Source organism: Pleurodeles waltl, chromosome 11 (genome assembly GCF_031143425.1).
Source record: "Pleurodeles waltl isolate 20211129_DDA chromosome 11, aPleWal1.hap1.20221129, whole genome shotgun sequence".
NCBI lineage: Eukaryota > Metazoa > Chordata > Amphibia > Caudata > Salamandridae > Pleurodeles > Pleurodeles waltl.
In genome coordinates this window covers 819,609,384-819,628,814 of record NC_090450.1, presented here as the reverse complement: position 1 = coordinate 819,628,814, position 19,431 = coordinate 819,609,384, and the positions used below count along the sequence as shown (strand labels likewise).

The 19,431-nt window shown below is 43.1% G+C and overlaps 1 protein-coding gene across 1 annotated transcript in view; it reads right to left on the bottom strand.

Annotated features, from left to right (window-relative positions):
- Positions 1-2,339: 2,339 nt before the first annotated feature.
- The window catches only part of MTFP1 (mitochondrial fission process 1), an 84,264-nt gene continuing 67,172 nt past the window's right edge, over positions 2,340-19,431 (bottom strand). Inside the window, exon 4 of the mRNA XM_069214638.1 lies at positions 2,340-3,268. Coding sequence (XP_069070739.1) covers positions 3,151-3,268 — 118 coding nt within the window. The 3' untranslated portion in view covers positions 2,340-3,150. The remainder of the gene's footprint in view (positions 3,269-19,431) is intronic.

Genomic DNA, 19,431 nt, shown 5'->3' with positions numbered 1-19,431 from the left:
ATTTTGAAATGTGCTCTATGAAGCAAACCGGGAAAGTGTGGCGTATGTATAATACAGCCCCTGATGTTCTAAAAGAAGTGCGTCCAGTCTAATTGTTGTGGAAGTCATCCTTGTTTGGCACTGCCTAGCTCCGGTTGATGATCATGGCCTGAATAGTCCACCCGAAGTCTAGACACCCAGAGTTCTAATACCACTTAGAGCTCAGCTTCCCTCCAATAGAAATACTGTTTACTGAATTGTAGGTGGGAATGCCTTATTCTTCCATGGATGGACATTTGTGTGTTCAAATGGAGTCTACTGCCCTCCCCAAGTAAAGTATAGTGCCAAAATGATGACTGACAGTGATCACCATTGTGAATATTCTCTGACCTCTGCCTGTGAATAAGGAACTTTAGTACAGTTGCAGGATTGGTAGTACATGGGACTGTCTCTTGTAGTTCACACACAAGTGAGTCTCTCTGAAAATAAGGCAAACTAGTGCAAGCCTGTGCATTACTCACACCTCTTTTCACACATTTGTATTGCATCAATTGCACCGTCGACCTCAAGAGTGTGCAAAGGCAACATAGGCTGTGGTCTGATAGTGGATGAGGAAGAGGCATGTCTGTTTTGCCAGTGGTGAATTATGTGTTTCAAGGGGATATTGTTTAAGAAACTGGAGGGAAGTTTGTCAGGAGCAAATTATGGATTTAGGCCCATATTTATACTTTGTCACGCAAAACTGCATTTGCACAGTATAGTGCCGGCTTGCACCATTCCAGGACGCCAGCTGGGTGCCAAATTTATGGAATGGCGCAAAGGGAGGGCTGGCGTAAAAAATAAATTAGCCGTGTGGGGGTGTTAGAAAAGGGGGTTTTGCAACAAAAAATGATGTTCGAGGCAAAACAAATGCCTCTAGCCAGCCTAGCGTCATTTTCTGACAGAAAACCATCCATACAACATGACTCCTGGCGTAGAAAAGACAGGAGTCATGCCCACCACCTCAACGGCCAGCACAGGGGACAAGGGTACCCTGGGCATGGCCAGTGCACCCTGTGCCATGCACAGGGCCCCAGTTTGGGCCCTGATGGCATATCAATAAAAATACTTACGATTTTTGCCTGTGATGGGGTCCCCCATCCTCTGGTGACGCTCTGGTGTCTGTGTTCCTGGGGCTTCCGGAGGGCACCTGTGGACTTATTCCATGGTGTTCAACTATGGAAATGGGGCCACAGGTCCTTTAACTCCTGGTCTGACCCAGGTGTTAAATAATAGTGCAAAGCAAGATTTGCACCATTATTTAGCTCCTCCTCCCACCCGTGTGTCATTTTAGCATCGGGGCGGGGGGTAAATATGGGGATAGCACCATTTTTTAGATGGAAACGCCTACCTTGCATCTCATTGATGCAAGGTAGGTTCACACAGCTGAAAAATGGTGCAAATGCCACTATTTTGACATTAAACATGTCTAGCGTCAAAATATGAATATGGAGTTTGTTTTGCACCAAATTTGTGTAAAAAAAAGATGCAAATTTGGCACAAATGGAGTATAAATATGCCCCTTAGTTTGCAATTGGCGAGTGTTGCTGCTGGTCTTCCTTAACGTTTTGCTGCCTTGACTGACTGACTGACAGACAGACACCTTTCTGACGTGGCTGCCTCATCCCTGTTCCCTCTCGATGGTGTTGGTGTTCCAGCCCTCTCTCATGGCCCAGCCTGCCCCTCCCTGCACATGCTGCTGAGACAGCAGCTGAAAATTAAAATGACAGTAAACTATCGTTTTATTTTTCAGCTGCTGGCTTAGATGGGGGGGAGGGGGAACGGACCTTTGCCATTGAGAAGGAGACACCCCTGGGTGGAAGTAAATTAGTTCATTATTCACTCCGGCCTCCAATAACAAAACATGTAATGCAAGATTGTACCCCGATAGTTAAATATTTGTGACCTCCGTAAACTTGCAAGATGACATACATAAGGAAAGCACCAATTGTAAATTTGAAAACAAAACTCGCCACTGCATGTGATAAAACGGTGAGCCCTCTGGTTGCACACAAACTGATAGAGTTTGGAGTTCATGTTGACATGACTGAGTGTAATTCACTGTATCAGCACTCGGACACTGGTTGGGCATGCCACCATGAGACAAGCATTGATGCCTATTAGTACACTGAGGAAACAGGTAAACTCCTTGTTGCTCAGGAAGTGATGGAACTCTACAGGCAAAAGACTAGATTCCAAGGCGTAGTGCTAGTAAGAAACTGCAGTTCACCACGGCACTGCCATTCACCATTCACGCTTCCCCACTCCCCCCTCTTTTTTTTTTTTTTTTTTTTTCCCCTCCAGAAAGCTGCAACAAAAAAGAAATTCACACACCTTCTTTATTATGGACTATGGATTGCATGACAAGTACAAGAACCTTAGAATAAGGCACCAAAAACATGGGGTGGGCTCCTGCCCACTCTTAAAACAATACTGTCCAGGGGCTGGCCTCATGCTTGTAAAGGGTGTGTCTAACTGTGTGGGGATCTGAAGAATGTGTGCCTTCATGAGTAGAAAGTCCAGCAGTGAAGAGATGTTGGGACCTTGTGCTACCACAAAGTTGATGGCCAAGGAAAGATCTGCAGAGCTTCTGTTTCCATGACTTGTCCTATGTATGCAGGGTCTACCTGTGTCTGAAGAGGTTTTGTACAGACCTTGCATTTCTGAGGCCTGTATCCAGCTGTTTTAACACTGCATGAAGAGACTTCCCACTTACTAGTGCCCACTTCAGGGGGCTGTCTGGCTAAAGCCTGCACAAGTTCCCTCTCCCGACTGTAAACTTTAGGGATGCTTTACAAAGTAGGACAGTGGGTTGCCTTCATGGATCTATCCTGAGTGGATGTTACATAGGGATAAAAACATTCCACTGGTGATGATTTCACAATCTTCGGGATGTGATTGCATCTGTCCGTCAGCCCTGAGTTAGATGCAATAATGCCAGAGTTCTGCTACCTCACGCTTTTTTCCTCAAACTGGGTATTTCAAGGGCAGGATAAATGGATCATTCTAACTACATACACCTTTGCTGCCCGCCCTGACAGAGGATGAATTTATACTTGGAAAAAGCAGTTGTTGTAAGCTGGTATTGTTTTGACCCTACTGTATAGCCCATCATTCGCCGTCTCCAAATGTTCACGTTCTCTTTGTAGCTGTGGAATCATCTGCTGGGGCTGTAGTGTGCTTCCCTGATCTTGGCACCTCCTCACTGTAGAGTTTGCGAAGGCTTGAATCCAACAAGAAATCGACAGACCTAAAAGAAAAGAGAAATTGTTACACACTCTTGCAAACTCCACTAAAGAAACTACACAAAGTGCCACCAATTTAGGAGTCGGATAAGGGAGTAAGATATCAGCTAATGTAACCCAGCAGAATTCAAGGTCTAAAAATCTGCTGATCTTTAGATGACATGATGGGCCCTCTCCCACAGCAAATTAGTGGTAGAAGTGGGATTCCTTACCAAAGTGCTCACCTATAGTCATGGAGGGACTGACTCTTGATTAGATATTTGGCAGACTTTGCATATATTACGAATTAACAGATTTGTTGGAGGAACCTAAATAGAAGAATAGTGCACATGCTTTCTACTGAAACAGCAGTTACATAAAACCACCTGAATGCAATGGAGATGAAGAAACCGGCAAAGCATGATCAAGACCAGAACAGGTATACCATCATACAGCAGCACTCCCAAAGCACGTCTGGCTAAACTCTAGCTCATGTACATTTTGGAAGGGAGGATGGAGGGTAAAAAGTTAGTCTTGGGGAGCAAACAGTGTTCACTTTTAGTTTTTTTTAAGCTCTTGTTTCATTTGCTCATGCAGCGTGGGAAGAATAATGATCTTTATTGTTTGTGTGCAAAATTGCATATACTTTCTTGCTCTGTACTGCTAAGATTAAGGGGACTTTCTACTTGTTCGCTGACAACATCTACAAGGTAAACATTCTCCTGCAGAACAGTCCTGCTAAAAGTACAGTTTTCCCATTAACATGGTTCATATGAAAGCACTCTGATCAGCTAAACGTTGATACTTGCCCTTAGATGGCATTCTGGTTGAGAGGTGCCCTATTAGATTCACAGAAATTATATAGAAAAGGATAAGCTCCCTTATTTAAGAGAGAGCGAAAGCAGACGCTGAGAACATGCTGTCTCTTGGGGAAGATCACAATGTATGCAGGCTGGAGTTTTTAAACTGATTAGCAATGAGTAATGAAAAATATCTGGGGATCATATTCAATATCACTTAGTTATCTATTGGTATGGTAATAATACTAATACATTTAATATATATCAGATTAGTACATAATGAACATTAATCATCATAAAACACCAACATACTTATGTTTAGCCTACAAGAGCTAATCTAACAGATTCTTATCACCCCTACATTCCTAAGAGAGTAGCACCAAAAAAACAGAAGTGGCGAGTTCACTTTCCTCGCAGAGACTAAGCCAAAGCACAATTTTGAGTGTTAGAAAAAGAGGGGGTTTTCAACAACAGTGAGTGTTGCTTTGCCCTGGGCCACAGTCTTTGTAAAGGCGAAGCATCATTGCAGACCACAGCCAAGGTTGTAATGCAAGTGATCTCTCCCCAACCTGTAGTAATTTAATCACCTAGGCACGGGAAAGGTGGTGACCCAAGCTAAAAGGCATTTTGGGTGAACTTCCTCTCCAGAAGTCGAGTACTCTGCTGGTGAGAAACTCGTCAGAAAAAGTATACAGAGCACTTCCTAAGAGATTCATGGTACATGTTTCCTGGACAGAAAACATATCAAGTGCAGAAAATGGTGAAATTGGGAGCAGGGTGTCACCGTGCAACCTCACCAGAGACCTTCAACCCTAAAGCTTCTTTTAATCCCACTAAATCCAGCTTCAGCTACTTCACTTATATCCAGTTTGCCATATCCTGGAAAACTGTTTTATAACTAGAAAACTGCACAGCTTTCTTTATTTGTCACTTACTGGACTTTTTCCAGGTAGGGTTCAGGCCACTGAATGGGCTTCGAGAAATTGAAGATAGGAAGGATGCGTGTACCCGTATACTTTTAGATCTAGGACATTTAATATCAGTGACCACTGTACTGATTAGCTGACTTGGGAAATAACTTCTTGACTGAATTTCTTTGTTTTTGTACTACTGAACACAAGAGCTTAAAATGCAATCGAAAACAAAATCTCCAGTTTGCAGGGACTGTTATTCAAGCTAGAATTATTTAATGTGTATGTTAGACCACTGGCCAAACCCTTCTAGGCTACCGTTTACAATGTTTTAGCATATGCTGATTGCAAGCCAACATTGTTATGTATTGACGATTCAGCCAGGTCTACTCTCAAATCATGATTGACTTTCCTCACTGGATGCAAAATATTCTTATGTCTAATCAAAATGGAGAGAGAGAGAGAGAGAGAGAGAGAGAGAGAGAGAGAGAGAGAGAGAGAGAGAGAGAGAGAGAGAGAGAGAGAGAGAGAGAGAGAGAGAGAGAGAGAGAGAGAGAGAGAGAGAGAGAGAGAGAGAGAGAGAGAGAGAGAGAGAGAGAGAGAGAGAGAGAGAGAGAGAGAGAGAGAGAGAGAGAGAGAGAGAGAGAGAGAGAGAGAGAGACTCTCTCAATGTGTGTCAATCAAACAAAATGTGGACCCTTGCCAGGTATAAAGATTTGTGTGCTCTTATGCTGGTGATCTTTACTGTACACTCATTCCCTTTTACTTTCTGTGTTTGGTGCATTTTCTAGGTCTGTAACGTTTTATGGTATTCCTGTCCATCTGCTGTGATAGGATCATTGCCAGGATTTTTATGGACTTTAAAAAAAAAAAAAAAAAGTTCCTCATGGCTGTAACCCTTTCATACCAACTCAAGGGGAATGATGGTGGTGATACCTTTTTTAACTGGCTATGATGCTCACTGTACAATGTCCTAACCTTGCTGATATGTTCACATTTTTTCTTAACAGAGCCATGAAGGTTGCAGAGCCAACAAACGTCTGGTGGCCTTACTTTTTTTTTTTTTTTTTTTGGACTAAACACTTGTCAGTGTAAATTTGAGAAGCCTAGTTGGGAGAAGGAACAATTCGAAATGTAACTGGATGAAAACTATTTCTACAATTATTTATTAAAAGATCTTTGAGGAAAAATCGAAAATGAAGGAAAGCTCAATCTGTAGACTCCCCACAACAACACTCTATTAAGATGACTCGAACAGGTAATTTCTATAATGTTTATCGTGCACCTCCTTTCTCCTCCCAATTGTCTCCTCCTGTTCCCGATTGTTACGTTCATCGCATTTCATTAACACATCCCGTGGAATGCGATTACACAGCGCGGTCATGAAACCCAACTCATAGTTCCCCCGTTTACAAAAAACAAACAACTTGCATTTTCCAATATAATATAGAACAGCGGTTCTGAACCTGTGGTCCGTGGACCCCACAGGGGTCCGCAGGCCTGGGGCCTCTGGACAGAAACATGTGCGTGCTTTTCTACTTCTTATTTAATATGTGCAGCAGTTTTAAAAGCACTCCAAAGTTCCTTGTACAACCAGCAGCTTTCGGGCAAAAATAAAAGCATCATGAGAACGCTGGTGATTAATGTACCTGCTGGAAAGAGATGGGAGTTTTGTCTAGTGGCAGGGCAGTTTTGACTCATCTAAGGTAGTGTAGGTGGTTAATATGCCTGCCGCAAAGAACGTGTATCATGCATAGAAAAGTATTTTATGTGCATAGCACTGTGGGCTACTGTCTTTGTCACAGAGATTCTTTTGTTACTGTGCAGTTCATAAGTTATAATCATCAAGAGCTGCATGGCACAAATTAGACAGTTTGTCCAACGACCCCCCCCTCCACCGTGTCTTTCATTATCCTTATGCTGCAAAAAAACAAAAAAAAAAAAACATTTTCAATGCAACGGGTCTTGCATTTGCTTGAGTTAGAGCTATTAGCGTTGTAAAGAAAAAAACGCAGCGCGATCGTGCTATGTAAAATGCAGCGTGATCGCGCTACCTGGAAAATAAACAGATAAAGTAGTCCAGACCCCAGGCTGAAAACATCGAGACTCACATGTTTTTAGTAGTTTACTGGTGCTGCGTAGGTGAGCTAAACACCGGAAAAGGCATGACGTATGCATGCTTTTCACAAATGAAAGCAAGCAGATTTTAAAAAGCAAGGCCACAAACCAATGTAAGGGACTGGCGTGACGTGCGTGGTTTGAAGCCCAAAGAGAGACTACAGAATGGACAGTGCGCTTTGCACTCGCCCATAAAAACATAAAAACATAGAAACACATTCTTATTATTATGGTCAATGCTAACCACTGTGTTATGTTCTGAATCTTGAGTTTGTGCTTCTCCAGAACAAGCACTTTTAGAAAAGGCCTACCAGTGTAGATGACATGTAAATCATACACCTTGTGGGCCCCTGTAACATGCTACGACACCCTACACTGGTACAGAAGGTGCTATAAAACAAATAAATTACATGTGATAGAGAGGCTATGGAGATATGAGAGGTCCTTGTGGTTTTACTTCCTTTCCCCACCACATATTTATGTGAAAAAGCTTTCTCAAATCTTATGTACCTAAAAAATAAATAATTTGGGAAATGTAGAGTCTGACCTGAGGAGTCCGCTTTTCTAAATAAAACCAAACCATGAAAAGTTAGTTGCTGAGATGCACTAACTTTACTATTAAGATTTTTTAATCTTTGCATATTTTTTTCAATATAAAATATTTATATCTTTAGTAATTAGAGTATTTGTTTGGTGTGTACTTCTTTGTGTATTTTTTTTGCAAATTACTGTTTTAATGTTTGAAAATTGCATTGCACAAATTGCTTGGGGGTCCCCGGCTTCCAGCAGTGGTTCAGCGGGGGTCCTTAGGAGTCAAAAGATTGGGAACCAATAATATAGAGAACAGGAATAATAAACACATTGAATAATAACATCAGCTACAATACAGGACAGAACTGCTAACACTGAAATACAAAAACAAATGCATAATATAATCAACACAAAGCATGCAGTTAGTGTGATAACGTCAATACTATTGTATAAAGTAATCTTTGAACCTGTTGAGCATTTTGATCACCCAGGATAGTCACATCGCTTCATTGTGTCTCTCCAGATTGTACTCCAACCTCATTTCATCCTTACTACTTTGGTGCCTACAAGACACTGCAATCTTGTTCTTTTTCCACCATTTACCATCCTCTAGGTTTATTGCGCTCCATTTCACACTACTGTTTTAGGTTCAGAAAATGTGTATTCTCCTTTGGGAATGATTCAAAGGCATGGTATTCTTAAATGGCCCCCTCACTTACTGTCTAATACCTGGTTTAAATAGTATTTATGTCTATTTACTTGGTGTCCGAATTCGTTTTTCTTCCACTTCCTCTATTTTTCTCTTTAAGTCAAACTTTCCTGTCCATGCCCTCTACATTTTTGTAGCAGGTACACGCCCTCATCTAAATAAATGGAGACATATCTGCATCAGCCTTCGCAGTGGTGAGGACTTCCCACAAAAGCTGATTCAGCTCCACTTTAAGATTCAAGCCGCTGGCTTTAGGCAGTTGCACATTCTCTTATAACCCTATTGAATCTTTCCACAAGACCATTGCTCCTTGGTTCATAGAGAGATGTTTTAGTGTGTTTTATACTCCTGAATCTTAAGATTTCTTTGAATTGTGTTGATGTGAACTGACAGCCATTGTCAGACAGAATCTCATCCGGAATGTCTTCTCTGGCAAAAAGAGATTCAAGAACTTTTATTACAGATGTGGAATTGGGCACTCTCACAAACTTGACTTCTGGCCAACAACTGTAAAAGTCTATGACTACAATAACATATTCAGAAATTCCTCCTGTAAACGTCATGGGACCAATGGTCTTTAGGGCACGGTAATCGTCTCTACTGGACTTGGTAAGGTCACCTGTGACTCGTCACTGACACCACAATACATACAATCTCTGACAAAATGTTCTACTTCATTATCTAACCCAGGCCACCAGAAAATTTCTCTGATCCTTCTTTTATAGCTTGTATGCCAATGTATCCTTCATGTGCTATGGTGAGCACTTTGTTAGTAGTTCCCAAAGCGATAAGAAACAAAGCAGCCCTATAAAGCAACCTGTTAATTATAGATAACTCTTCGAATACATGTTAATACTTTGTTCAAGAATCACTATCTGCACTCCAAATACCTCAGCCTTGACCAATGGCAACAGTGACGTCCTTGATTTCTTGATCTAGCTCACATGCACATCTCCATTACTGTTCTGATAATGACGTTTTAAACTACATACATATTCAGCATCATCTCAATTCATAACTTCCTTGACTTTATCTAGATTGCCAGGAAGCATGAATGACAAACATTCCGCTAACATTTTTTACTTTCCTGGCACATATTCAACACTACAAATATGATCTTGAAGTCTATGTTGCTACAAAGCAATTCTGGGGTGTTGCTCATCCACCACCCTTAGTAGTGAATTGTACCAATTGCTTATGATCAACTCTAACTGTGCACTTTGAGCCCCACATATACTGTTTAAAATTGATGATACTCCAACAGCAAGCCAGAGCTTCCCACTCTGACACAACAAGTTGCTTCCGCCCCACTCAAACGTCTGGAAGCGAATGCTACTATTTCCTCCTTACCCCTTCTACGCTGCATTAGAACTGTCCCTAATCCTTTTTGACTGGCATCAAATGGTTTAAGTAGTACTGCCTGTGCTATTTACTTCTTAATCTGATTGAATTCCTTCTCACATGCCTCATTCCAAACAAACCTGGCACCTTTTGGGGGGAAGATCCCTCATATTAAATGTCTTTGCACATTTAGGTATGAATCTTGCATAAAATTCTATCAATCCCATGAATGACCTTAACTGATCTTTGTATTCCAGGGAATTCAAGTCCTCAATAGCTTTCACTAAATTGGTATTCGGTTCAACGCCCTTCGATGATATTTTATATCCCAAATACTCAATGGTGGAAGTGTTTGTTTTGCATTCTTCAAGACTTAGTGACACCCTTGTCTCTTAGAATATTAATACCCTATTTAGCCTCTCATCATGTTATTTTTGGTTCTCTGCGTAGACTAGAACATCGTCTTGGAAAGCTATGACTCCAGTCATATTCTTGAACATACTTTTCACTGTCCTCTGAAGCACTGCGGAAGCAGAGGCCAGCCCAAAGGGCATGTGTTTGAATTGGAATAAACCTTGAGGGGTAATGAATGCAGTGCAATGTCTAGAATCAGGATGTAGGTTTCTTTGGTGATATGCTGACCTCATATCTAATAGAGTGAATATTTTCTACTCTGAGTGTAGAAAGCATTTCCGTTATATTAGGTAAGGGATATTGATCCACCCAAATCTGTTAATTTAGATCACGTAAGTCTACACACATAAGCAGGGAACCACTGGCCTTCCTGGCTAAAACAATGGGTACAACCCAATCAGAAGCGTCCACCGGCTCTATTACGGCACATCTGCACAATTTGTCTAGTTCTTCTCTCAGTTCAATTCGCAAAGCAAGTGGGACTTCCTGGACCTTATGAACCATAGGTTGTGCTTATTTATTGACTTGTATTCTGTGTGTATAGCCCTTGAATAAACCTAAGTTAATATTTTTTTCTTTAAACTTCTGGATACGCTAATTCCCATGTTTTTTTCTTCTGCTGTTGAAAATAGCAAGTTATTTTTCTTCATCACCAGCTGGTCAGGATTATTGGAATCTAGTAATATTCCTAAATTACCTGGATCGAATCATCCTAACAAACATGCATCATCCCTTGCTACATACACAGTGCCCTGAGATCTATTTTCCTTAAAGGTTAATTCTGCATCAAATTCTCCTAGTACTTCAATTGGTTTTTCACCGTAACCAAATGATCAAATAGTGGAATGTCATAACTCTCCTTATTTTTGGAATAAATCTTTCCATTGTTTCTCACTCAGAAGTGTGAAGGGGGGGAGCCAGAGTCTGCCAACACTTACCTCTTCTACTGTTTATATTTATAGAACAAATGGGTCATCTTGTTATTTGTTCTGTTATTCATCTCACAATTTCTTCCTGAATATTCACGTTAGAATCTTCTATAGTAAGTGATTTATCTCCTTCATTAGATGAAGTGATCTCCTCCTTCGGCTTGTTCGATTAGATTCTATGTATTTTGCTTGCATTTTGTTTTCCGATTGATCTGCAAACTCTCACAAAATGCCCTTTCTTCATATATTTGGCAAACATTTTCTCAGTTGCTGGGCAAACTTTTGCATTTCCTAAATGAGATGTGCTGCCAGATCTGTAATATTCTAGGCGCTTGTGTGGAGCATTCTTCTATAGCATTCTAGAGATTTTGATGGAGGCATCGCTACTGTAGGTTTCTTGTTCTTTTTGTACTTGCTTTTGACGGCCAAAACACTTTGTGAATGAGACTGTGTTTTGGAGTCACATACTGACATTTGTTACATGTATGAAATTGTACTCTCGATTCTGGTAGCTATCTCTAATGCTTTTTCTAATGTTAAGTTGGGGGCGTATAGTACTGCTTCATGCACTTTCTTTTAAAAACTGCTAGTCTTTTCTTCTAACTGGTCCCCGATCATCTCTTTTTCAAAAGTGTTATATTCACATGACACTGCAGGCATGCATAACGCACCTGGATGCTGAGTCTCCTGGCTCTTATATCCTCTTGTAAAATTTGTGTGTCTCCAAGGTAACATTTTTACACACTTTTAAACATGTGCCCAAAGATTTGATTGCTGAAGCATATTCATAGACTCATCACCTTTGTCCTCTCACATATAAGCACTACCATTTTGGGAATATGTTTTAAAATTACACGTCGTTCTGTTCCTAGAAGGTGTTTTAATATGATTATTTTTTTTGTGTGTGAATGACTCCCCATTGAGAGCATCCATGTATGCTTCGAAATGAAAATGTCACTTACCCAGTGTACATCTGTTCGTGGCATCAGTCGCTGTAGATTCGCATGTTTTGCATAGCTCGCCATCTGGTGTTGGGTCGGAGTGTTACAAGTTGTTTTTCTTCGAAGAAGTCTTTCGAGTCACGGGACTGAGTGACTCCTCCTTTTGTCTCCATTGCGCATGGTCGTCGACTCCATCTTCGATTGTTTTTCCCCGCAGAGGGTGAGGTAGGAGTTGTATTGTAGTAATAGTGGCCATGCAATGGAGTGACTAAGTATGTACCTATTTAAGGTTAAAATAATATATATACAAATAGTTGAAGGTACTTTCCGAACTGCTACAGGCTCCCGGGGAGGCGGGTGGGCACATGCGAATCTACAGCGACTGATGCCACGAACAGATGTACACTGGGTAAGTGACATTTTCAGTTCGATGGCATCTGTCGCTGTAGATACGCATGTTTTGCATAGACTAGTAAGCAGTTATCTCCCCAAAGCGGTGGCTCAGCCTGTAGGAGTGGGAGTAGTCTGAAACAATGTTCTTAATACGGCTTGACCTACTGTGGCTTGTTGTGCGGATAACACGTCTACACAGTAGTGCTTGGTGAATGTGTGAGGCGTAGACCATGTGGCTGCCTTACATATTTCTTGCATTGGGATGTTTCCTAGAAAGGCCATGGTAGCACCTTTCTTTCTGGTTGAGTGTGCCCTTGGTGTAATGGGCAGTTGTCGTTTAGCTTTAAGGTAGCAGATTTGGATGCATTTAACTATCCATCTGGCTATACCTTGTTTTGATATTGGGTTTCCTGCATGAGGTTTTTGGAATGCAATAAATAGCTGTTTAGTTTTCCTGATGCTCTTTGTTCTGTCAATGTAATACATTAATGCCCTTTCGACATCTAAAGTATGTAGTGCCCTCTCAGCTACGGAATCTGGCTGTGGGAAGAACACTGGAAGTTCCACTGTTTGATTTAGATGGAACGGTGAAATAACTTTTGGTAGAAATTTAGGATTAGTCCTTAGGACGACCTTATTTTTGTGTAGTTGTATAAAAGGTTCTTGTATTGTAAACGCCTGAATCTCGCTTACTCTTCTTAGAGAGGTAATGGCGATGAGAAATGCAACCTTCCATGTTAGGAACTGTATTTCGCAGGAGTGCATGGGTTCAAAAGGTGGACCCATAAGTCTAGTTAAGACAACATTTAGGTTCCATGAAGGAACAGGTGGTGTTCTTGGTGGAATAATTATTTTAAGGCCCTCCATGAATGCTTTAATGACTGGTATCCTATATAGGGAAGTTGAATAGGTAGGCTGCAGGTATGCAGATATTGCTGCAAGGTGTATTTTAATGGAAGAGAAAGCTAGGTTAGATTTTTGTAAGTGAAGCAAGTAACCCACTACATGTTTTGGGGTTGCGTGTAATGGTTGGATTTGATTAATATGGCAGTAGCAAACAAACCTCTTCCATTTACTGGCATAGCAGTGCCTGGTGGATGGCCTTCTGGCTTGCTTTATGACTTCCATACATTCTTGGGTAAGTTGTAAGTGTCCGAATTCTAGGATTTCAGGAGCCAGATTGCTAGATTCAGCGATGCTGGATCTGGGTGTCTGATCATTTGGTTGTGTTGTGTTAACAGATCCGGCCTGTTGGGCAGTTTGATGTGGGGTACTACTGATAGGTCTAGCAGCGTTGTGTACCAGGGTTGCCTTGCCCAAGTTGGTGCTATTAATATGAGTTTGAGTTTGTTTTGACTGAGTTTGTTTAACAGATAAGGAAGGAGAGGGAGAGGAGGAAAAGCGTAGGCAAATATCCCTGACCAGTTGATCCATAGGGCATTGCCGTGGGACTGCCTGTGTGGGTATCTGGATGCAAAGTTTTGGCATTTTGCGTTCTCTTTTGTCGCAAACAAGTCTATTTGAGGTGTTCCCCAGAGCGTGAAGTAAGTGTTCAGAATTTGGGGGTGAATTTCCCATTCGTGGACCTGTTGGTGATCTCGAGAGAGATTGTCAGCGAGTTGATTCTGAATTCCTGGGATAAATTGTGCTATTAGGCGAATTTGGTTCTGAATTGCCCAACGCCATATCTTTTGTGCCAGCAGGCTCAATTGCGTTGAGTGCGCCCCCCCCTGTTTGTTTAGATAATACATTGTTGTCATGTTGTCTGTTTTGACGAGAATGTATTTGTGAACTATTATTGGTTGAAAAGCCTTTAGTGCTTGGAAAAACTGCTAGCAGTTCTAGGTGATTTATATGCAGTTTTGTTTGATGTACGTTCCATTGTCCTTGTATGCTGTGTTGATCGAGGTGTGCTCCCCATCCTGTCATGGAAGCATCTGTTGTTATTGCGTATTGTGGCACTGGGTCTTGGAAAGGCCGCCCTTTGTTTAAATTTATATTGTTCCACCATAGAAGCGAGAGGTAAGTTTGGCGGTCTATTAACACCAGATCTGTAAGGTGACCCTGTGCTTGTGACCACTGTGATGCTAGGCACTGTTGTAAGGGCCTCATGTGCAGTCTTGCGTTTGGGACAATGGCTATGCATGAAGACATCATGCCTAGGAGTTGTAATATCATCTTTGCTTGTATTTTTTGTGTTGGATACATGCGTTGTATGATGTTGTTGAAATTTTGAATTCTTTGTGGACTTGGAGTGGCTACTCCTATTGTTGTGTTTATTATGGCTCCTAGGTATTGTTGTACCTTGCGCGGCAGAATGTTGGATTTTGCGAAGTTGACTGTGAACCCTAGTTTGTAGAGGGTTTGTATGATTTGATTTGTGTGGTGTGAGCACGTTATTAACGAATGGGTCTTGATTAGCCAGTCGTCTAGATACGGGAATACATGTATTTGCTGCCTTCTGATGTGTGCAGCGACTACTGCTAGACATTTGGTAAAGACTCTTGGTGCGGTTGTTAAACCGAAAGGCAGTACCTTGAATTGGTAGTGTATTCCTTTGAATACAAACCTTAGGTATTTCCTGTGCGATGGATGTATTGGTATATGGAAATACGCGTCTTTGAGGTCTAATGTTGTCATGTAGTCGTGTAGTTTCAGCAATGGTAACACTTCTTGTAGTGTGACCATGTGAAAGTGGTCTGATTTGATGTATGTGTTAAGTATTCTTAGGTCTAGGATTGGTCTTAGCGTTTTGTCCTTCTTTGGTATTAAGAAGTACAGTGAATAAACTCCTGTGTTTATTTGTGTGTTTGGTACTAATTCGATTGCGTTCTTTTGCAATAGTGCTTGAACTTCTATCTCCAGGAGCTCGGAATGATGTTTTGATAAATTTTGTGCTCTTGGTGGTATGTTTGGAGGGAATTGTAGAAATTCTATGCAATAACCATTTTGGATAATTGCTAGAACCCAAGTGTCTGTAGTGATTTCCTCCCATGCTTTGTAATAATGACCTATTCTTCCCCCCCACTGGTGTTGTGTGGAGGGGGTGAGTGACATGTGAGTCACTGCTTAGTTGTAGGGGTTTTGGGACTTTGAAATTTTCCCCTATTCCTAGGGAATTGCCCTCCTCTATATTGGCCCCGAAAGCCTCCCCTGTACTGTCCCTGGTAACTGGATGGTGTTGCCTGTGAGGTGCTAGCTTGTGTGGCCTGACCTCGAAACCCCCATCTAAAGGGTGTTTTGCGGAAGGTGCTGTAATTTCCTCTGCTCTGCGGGGAGTAGAGTGCGCCCATGGCTTTTAGCAGTGTCCGTGTCCTTTTTAAGTTTCTCAATTGCCGTGTCCACTTCTGGACCGAACAGTTCTTTTTCGTTGAATGGCATATTGAGAACTGCCTGCTGAATCTCTGGTTTAAACCCAGACGTTCGTAGCCATGCATGCCTTCTGATGGTCACAGATGTATTTATTGTTCTTGCAGCTGTGTCTGCTGCGTCCATGGAGGAGCGTATCTGGTTGTTTGAAATGTTCTGTCCTTCCTCAACCACTTGCTTTGCCCTCTTTTGTAGGTCTTTGGGTAGATGTTCAATGAGATGTTGCATCTCATCCCAATGGGCTCTGTCATAGCGCGCAAGAAGTGCCTGTGAGTTAGCGATGCGCCACTGGTTTGCAGCTTGTGCTGCGACTCTCTTTCCAGCTGCATCGAACTTGCGGCTTTCCTTATCTGGGGGTGGTGCATCCCCAGATGTGTGGGAGTTGGCCCTCTTCCTAGCTGCTCCTACAACGACAGAATCTGGTGGCAGCTGTGAAGTTATGAAAATAGGGTCTGTAGGAGGCGCTTTATACTTTTTTTCCACCCTTGGTGTGATTGCCCTACTTTTGACCGGCTCCTTAAAGATGTCTTTTGCGTGCCGAAGCATACCAGGGAGCATAGGCAGGCTTTGGTAGGAGCTGTGGGTGGCGGAGAGGGTGTTGAATAGAAAGTCATCCTCGACTTGTTCTGAGTGGAGGCTTACATTGTGGAATTGTGCTGCTCTAGCCACCACCTGAGAATATGCAGTACTGTCTTCTGGTGGTGATGGCTTTGTAGGGTATGCCTCCGGACTGTTATCTGACACAGGGGCGTCGTATAGGTCCCATGCGTCCTGATCCTGGTCACCTTGGCTCATGGTGGTGTGAGCCGGGGACCTCAAACCTATGCTTTCGCATTTGGGAGGTCATTGATTGCTCTTCTGTATAAGAGCCTGAAACTGGGTCGGTTGCAGGTTGCCAGCACTTTCTCGGTCCCGAGAAGGCTGCGTGCCGGTGTCTCGACCGGAGTCGGACGGTCTCGGCACTGATTGGGCCTTTTTCGGTGCCGACGGTCGGTCACCGAATTTATGGGTGGAGGCATGGCCTGGTGGCAGTGGCGTCCCCTGGGCCTTGACAATCTTCTTATGATTGGTTTTCGACGTCTTACTCACGGTTCGTGGATCGTCGAATTCCTCGGAGTCCGATTCGTGTATCGAAAAGGTTTCTTCCTCTTCCTGTACCTCGAACTCTCGGTGCGCTGTCGGCGTGGACGCCATTTGAAGTCTTCTGGCTCGACGGTCTCGGAGTGTTTTTCGGGACCGGAACGCACGACAAGCCTCGCAAGTGTCTTCACTGTGCTCAGGTGACAGGCACAGGTTACAGACCAAGTGTTGGTCTGAATAGGGGTATTTTTTGTGGCATTTGGGACAGAAACGGAACGGGGTCCGTTCCATCGGCGTTCTTCTACACGCGGTCGGGCCGAGCAGGCCCCGACGGGGGATCGAAAACTACCCCGAAGGGCTCCGGAGCTCTTCGATCTTTGATGCGGTGTTGATTCTAACTACGCCGATCCCGAACGCAACTATACTGACGAAAATCTTCCGAAATTTAGCTGTTTTTCCGTTCCGAAACTCGGAGCGACAGGAACACGTCCGAACCCGATGGCGGAAAAAAAACAATCGAAGATGGAGTCGACGACCATGCGCAATGGAGACAAAAGGAGGAGTCACTCGGTCCCATGACTCGAAAGACTTCTTCGAAGAAAAACAACTTGTAACACTCCGACCCAACACCAGATGGCGAGCTATGAAAAACATGCGTATCTACAGCGACAGATGCCATCGAACCCTTCTTTTCATTGTTCCCAATCCATTTCAGAAGCTGATGAACTGGGCTGAAAGACAGGAGGAGTTGCAATTGATTGATGCATGTTGGAGGTTGAGTATATGTCAGGAAAAGCTACCATATTGACTTAAACAATATGATGAATTTAAAAATGAATACTTCACTATAACTGTTATGAAAATGTTGTGCACTTAGTAGAAATGCGCTGGAACAACTTGTAGAATTTTAAGTTTGTGCCTTTATATTATTTTTATGCCTTGTATAGCATGCGCATCCCCGAAGATGCACAACTGTTCACAAATGTATATGTGGTATGTGTATCACTGTAGGCTGCAAGCACAGATAACACTGAACGTAGGCGATGCTGCAATTCAGACAAAATATAGTTTATGGATCAAATCTGTTTATTGGTTTTAACATATAAAAGTACAAAGCACTGTATCACAGTTGCCAACATTTCGACTACCAAGTTACTAAAGTCCCAGTCTAACACGAGGAAGGCCATCCACAGAATCACTGTTCTATCGCCAGGAGGTGCCTCCCCTTTTCATCCGCCTTCTGTCATCTAGAAGAATGAGGTGGCCAAAGCACAAAAGTCTGATGAGCTCAGACCTCCGTACATAGATAACAGAACATATAAATAACTGACAGTATAAGAACTGTGCTTCCCCCCATAATGCTGTCCCCTTCTCTCACCCCCGTGCTCCCTCCCCCTGTTGCATTGTCTCAGATCCCGCCAGGCCAGTCATCCTCTAAAAAGCTTGTCAGCCCCAAGACCCTCCGATAAGCTGGGCATGTCAGCTCAGTAAATTCTGTCAACAAAATCTGAAGAAACTGCTTCCATAACGTACCTATGTCACCCACTCTCTGCTGAGAAGCCAGGGTAAGCTTCTCCATTGCGAGAATGAACCACAGCTTCTGGAGCCAGGACACATACGTCGGTACTCTGTCTGTTCCCCATAGTGCTAGTATCGACTGCAATGCCGCATTGAGGGCCCGGGCCATCTGTCGCCCCTTCAGCGATCGAAGGGGAAAGGTGAGGGGGTTGGGTAGACCTAGCAGTACATACAATGGAAATCTAGGTCTGAAACACTTTGTCAATATCATCTAAAATGCTCGCCCAGTATCTCTTAAGCTTGGGGCAATGCCAAAGCAGATGCACAAGTGTGCCTGTATTACCACACCCCCTCCAACAAAGGCTGGACTTGGTGGAATACCATGCATGTATCCTTGCTGGGGTATAATACCAACAGGAAGCCACCTTATATGCTGTCTCTGTCCCCGCTGCATTATAGGCCGTATGATGTGTTCTGTAATATATATTGTCCCATTCCTCCTCCGAGATCTCCCTCTCCAGCTCGCTCTCCCATCTCAACTGCCCTTTAGACTTAGGCAGGCGCTCCACCCCCTTCAATAGTCTATAAAGTTCTGAAATCACTTGTCTATCATCCTTCTTCGTCAGCAGCCATTTCTCGAACTGTGTGAGAGGCCTAGCCATCAGTGCTCTGTTTGCCGGCAAAAGGGCCCAATGCTGCACCAGATAGTACATCAGCCTATCTGCCTCTGTCAAGCCATATGACTCCCGCATCTGGTCGAAGGAGACCACCCTCTGCTCATTGAAAAGGCTCCCCACCCTCTTACAGCCCCCATCGTACCAACGGCGCAGACTTTCTACTCGCAGACCAGGCCCAAAATCAGGGTTTGCGCCTATTAGAGTCATAGGGGACGGAAACTACGTAAGCCCCGACCGACCTGCCACTGCGTCTTATACATGTAACGTCGCTCCCGTAATCGGGGAGGTATACAGGCCCCGTGCCTGCGCTGGAGCCAGGGCTCCTTCCAAATGTGAGACCCCGCCACCGCCTGATCCATGAAGCACCAATTTTTCTCAGTAAGTGGACGACTCCACTCTAAAGGAAAACGCAGCTGTGTCGCCTGAAAATATCATAGAAGGCAGGGGACAGCCAATCC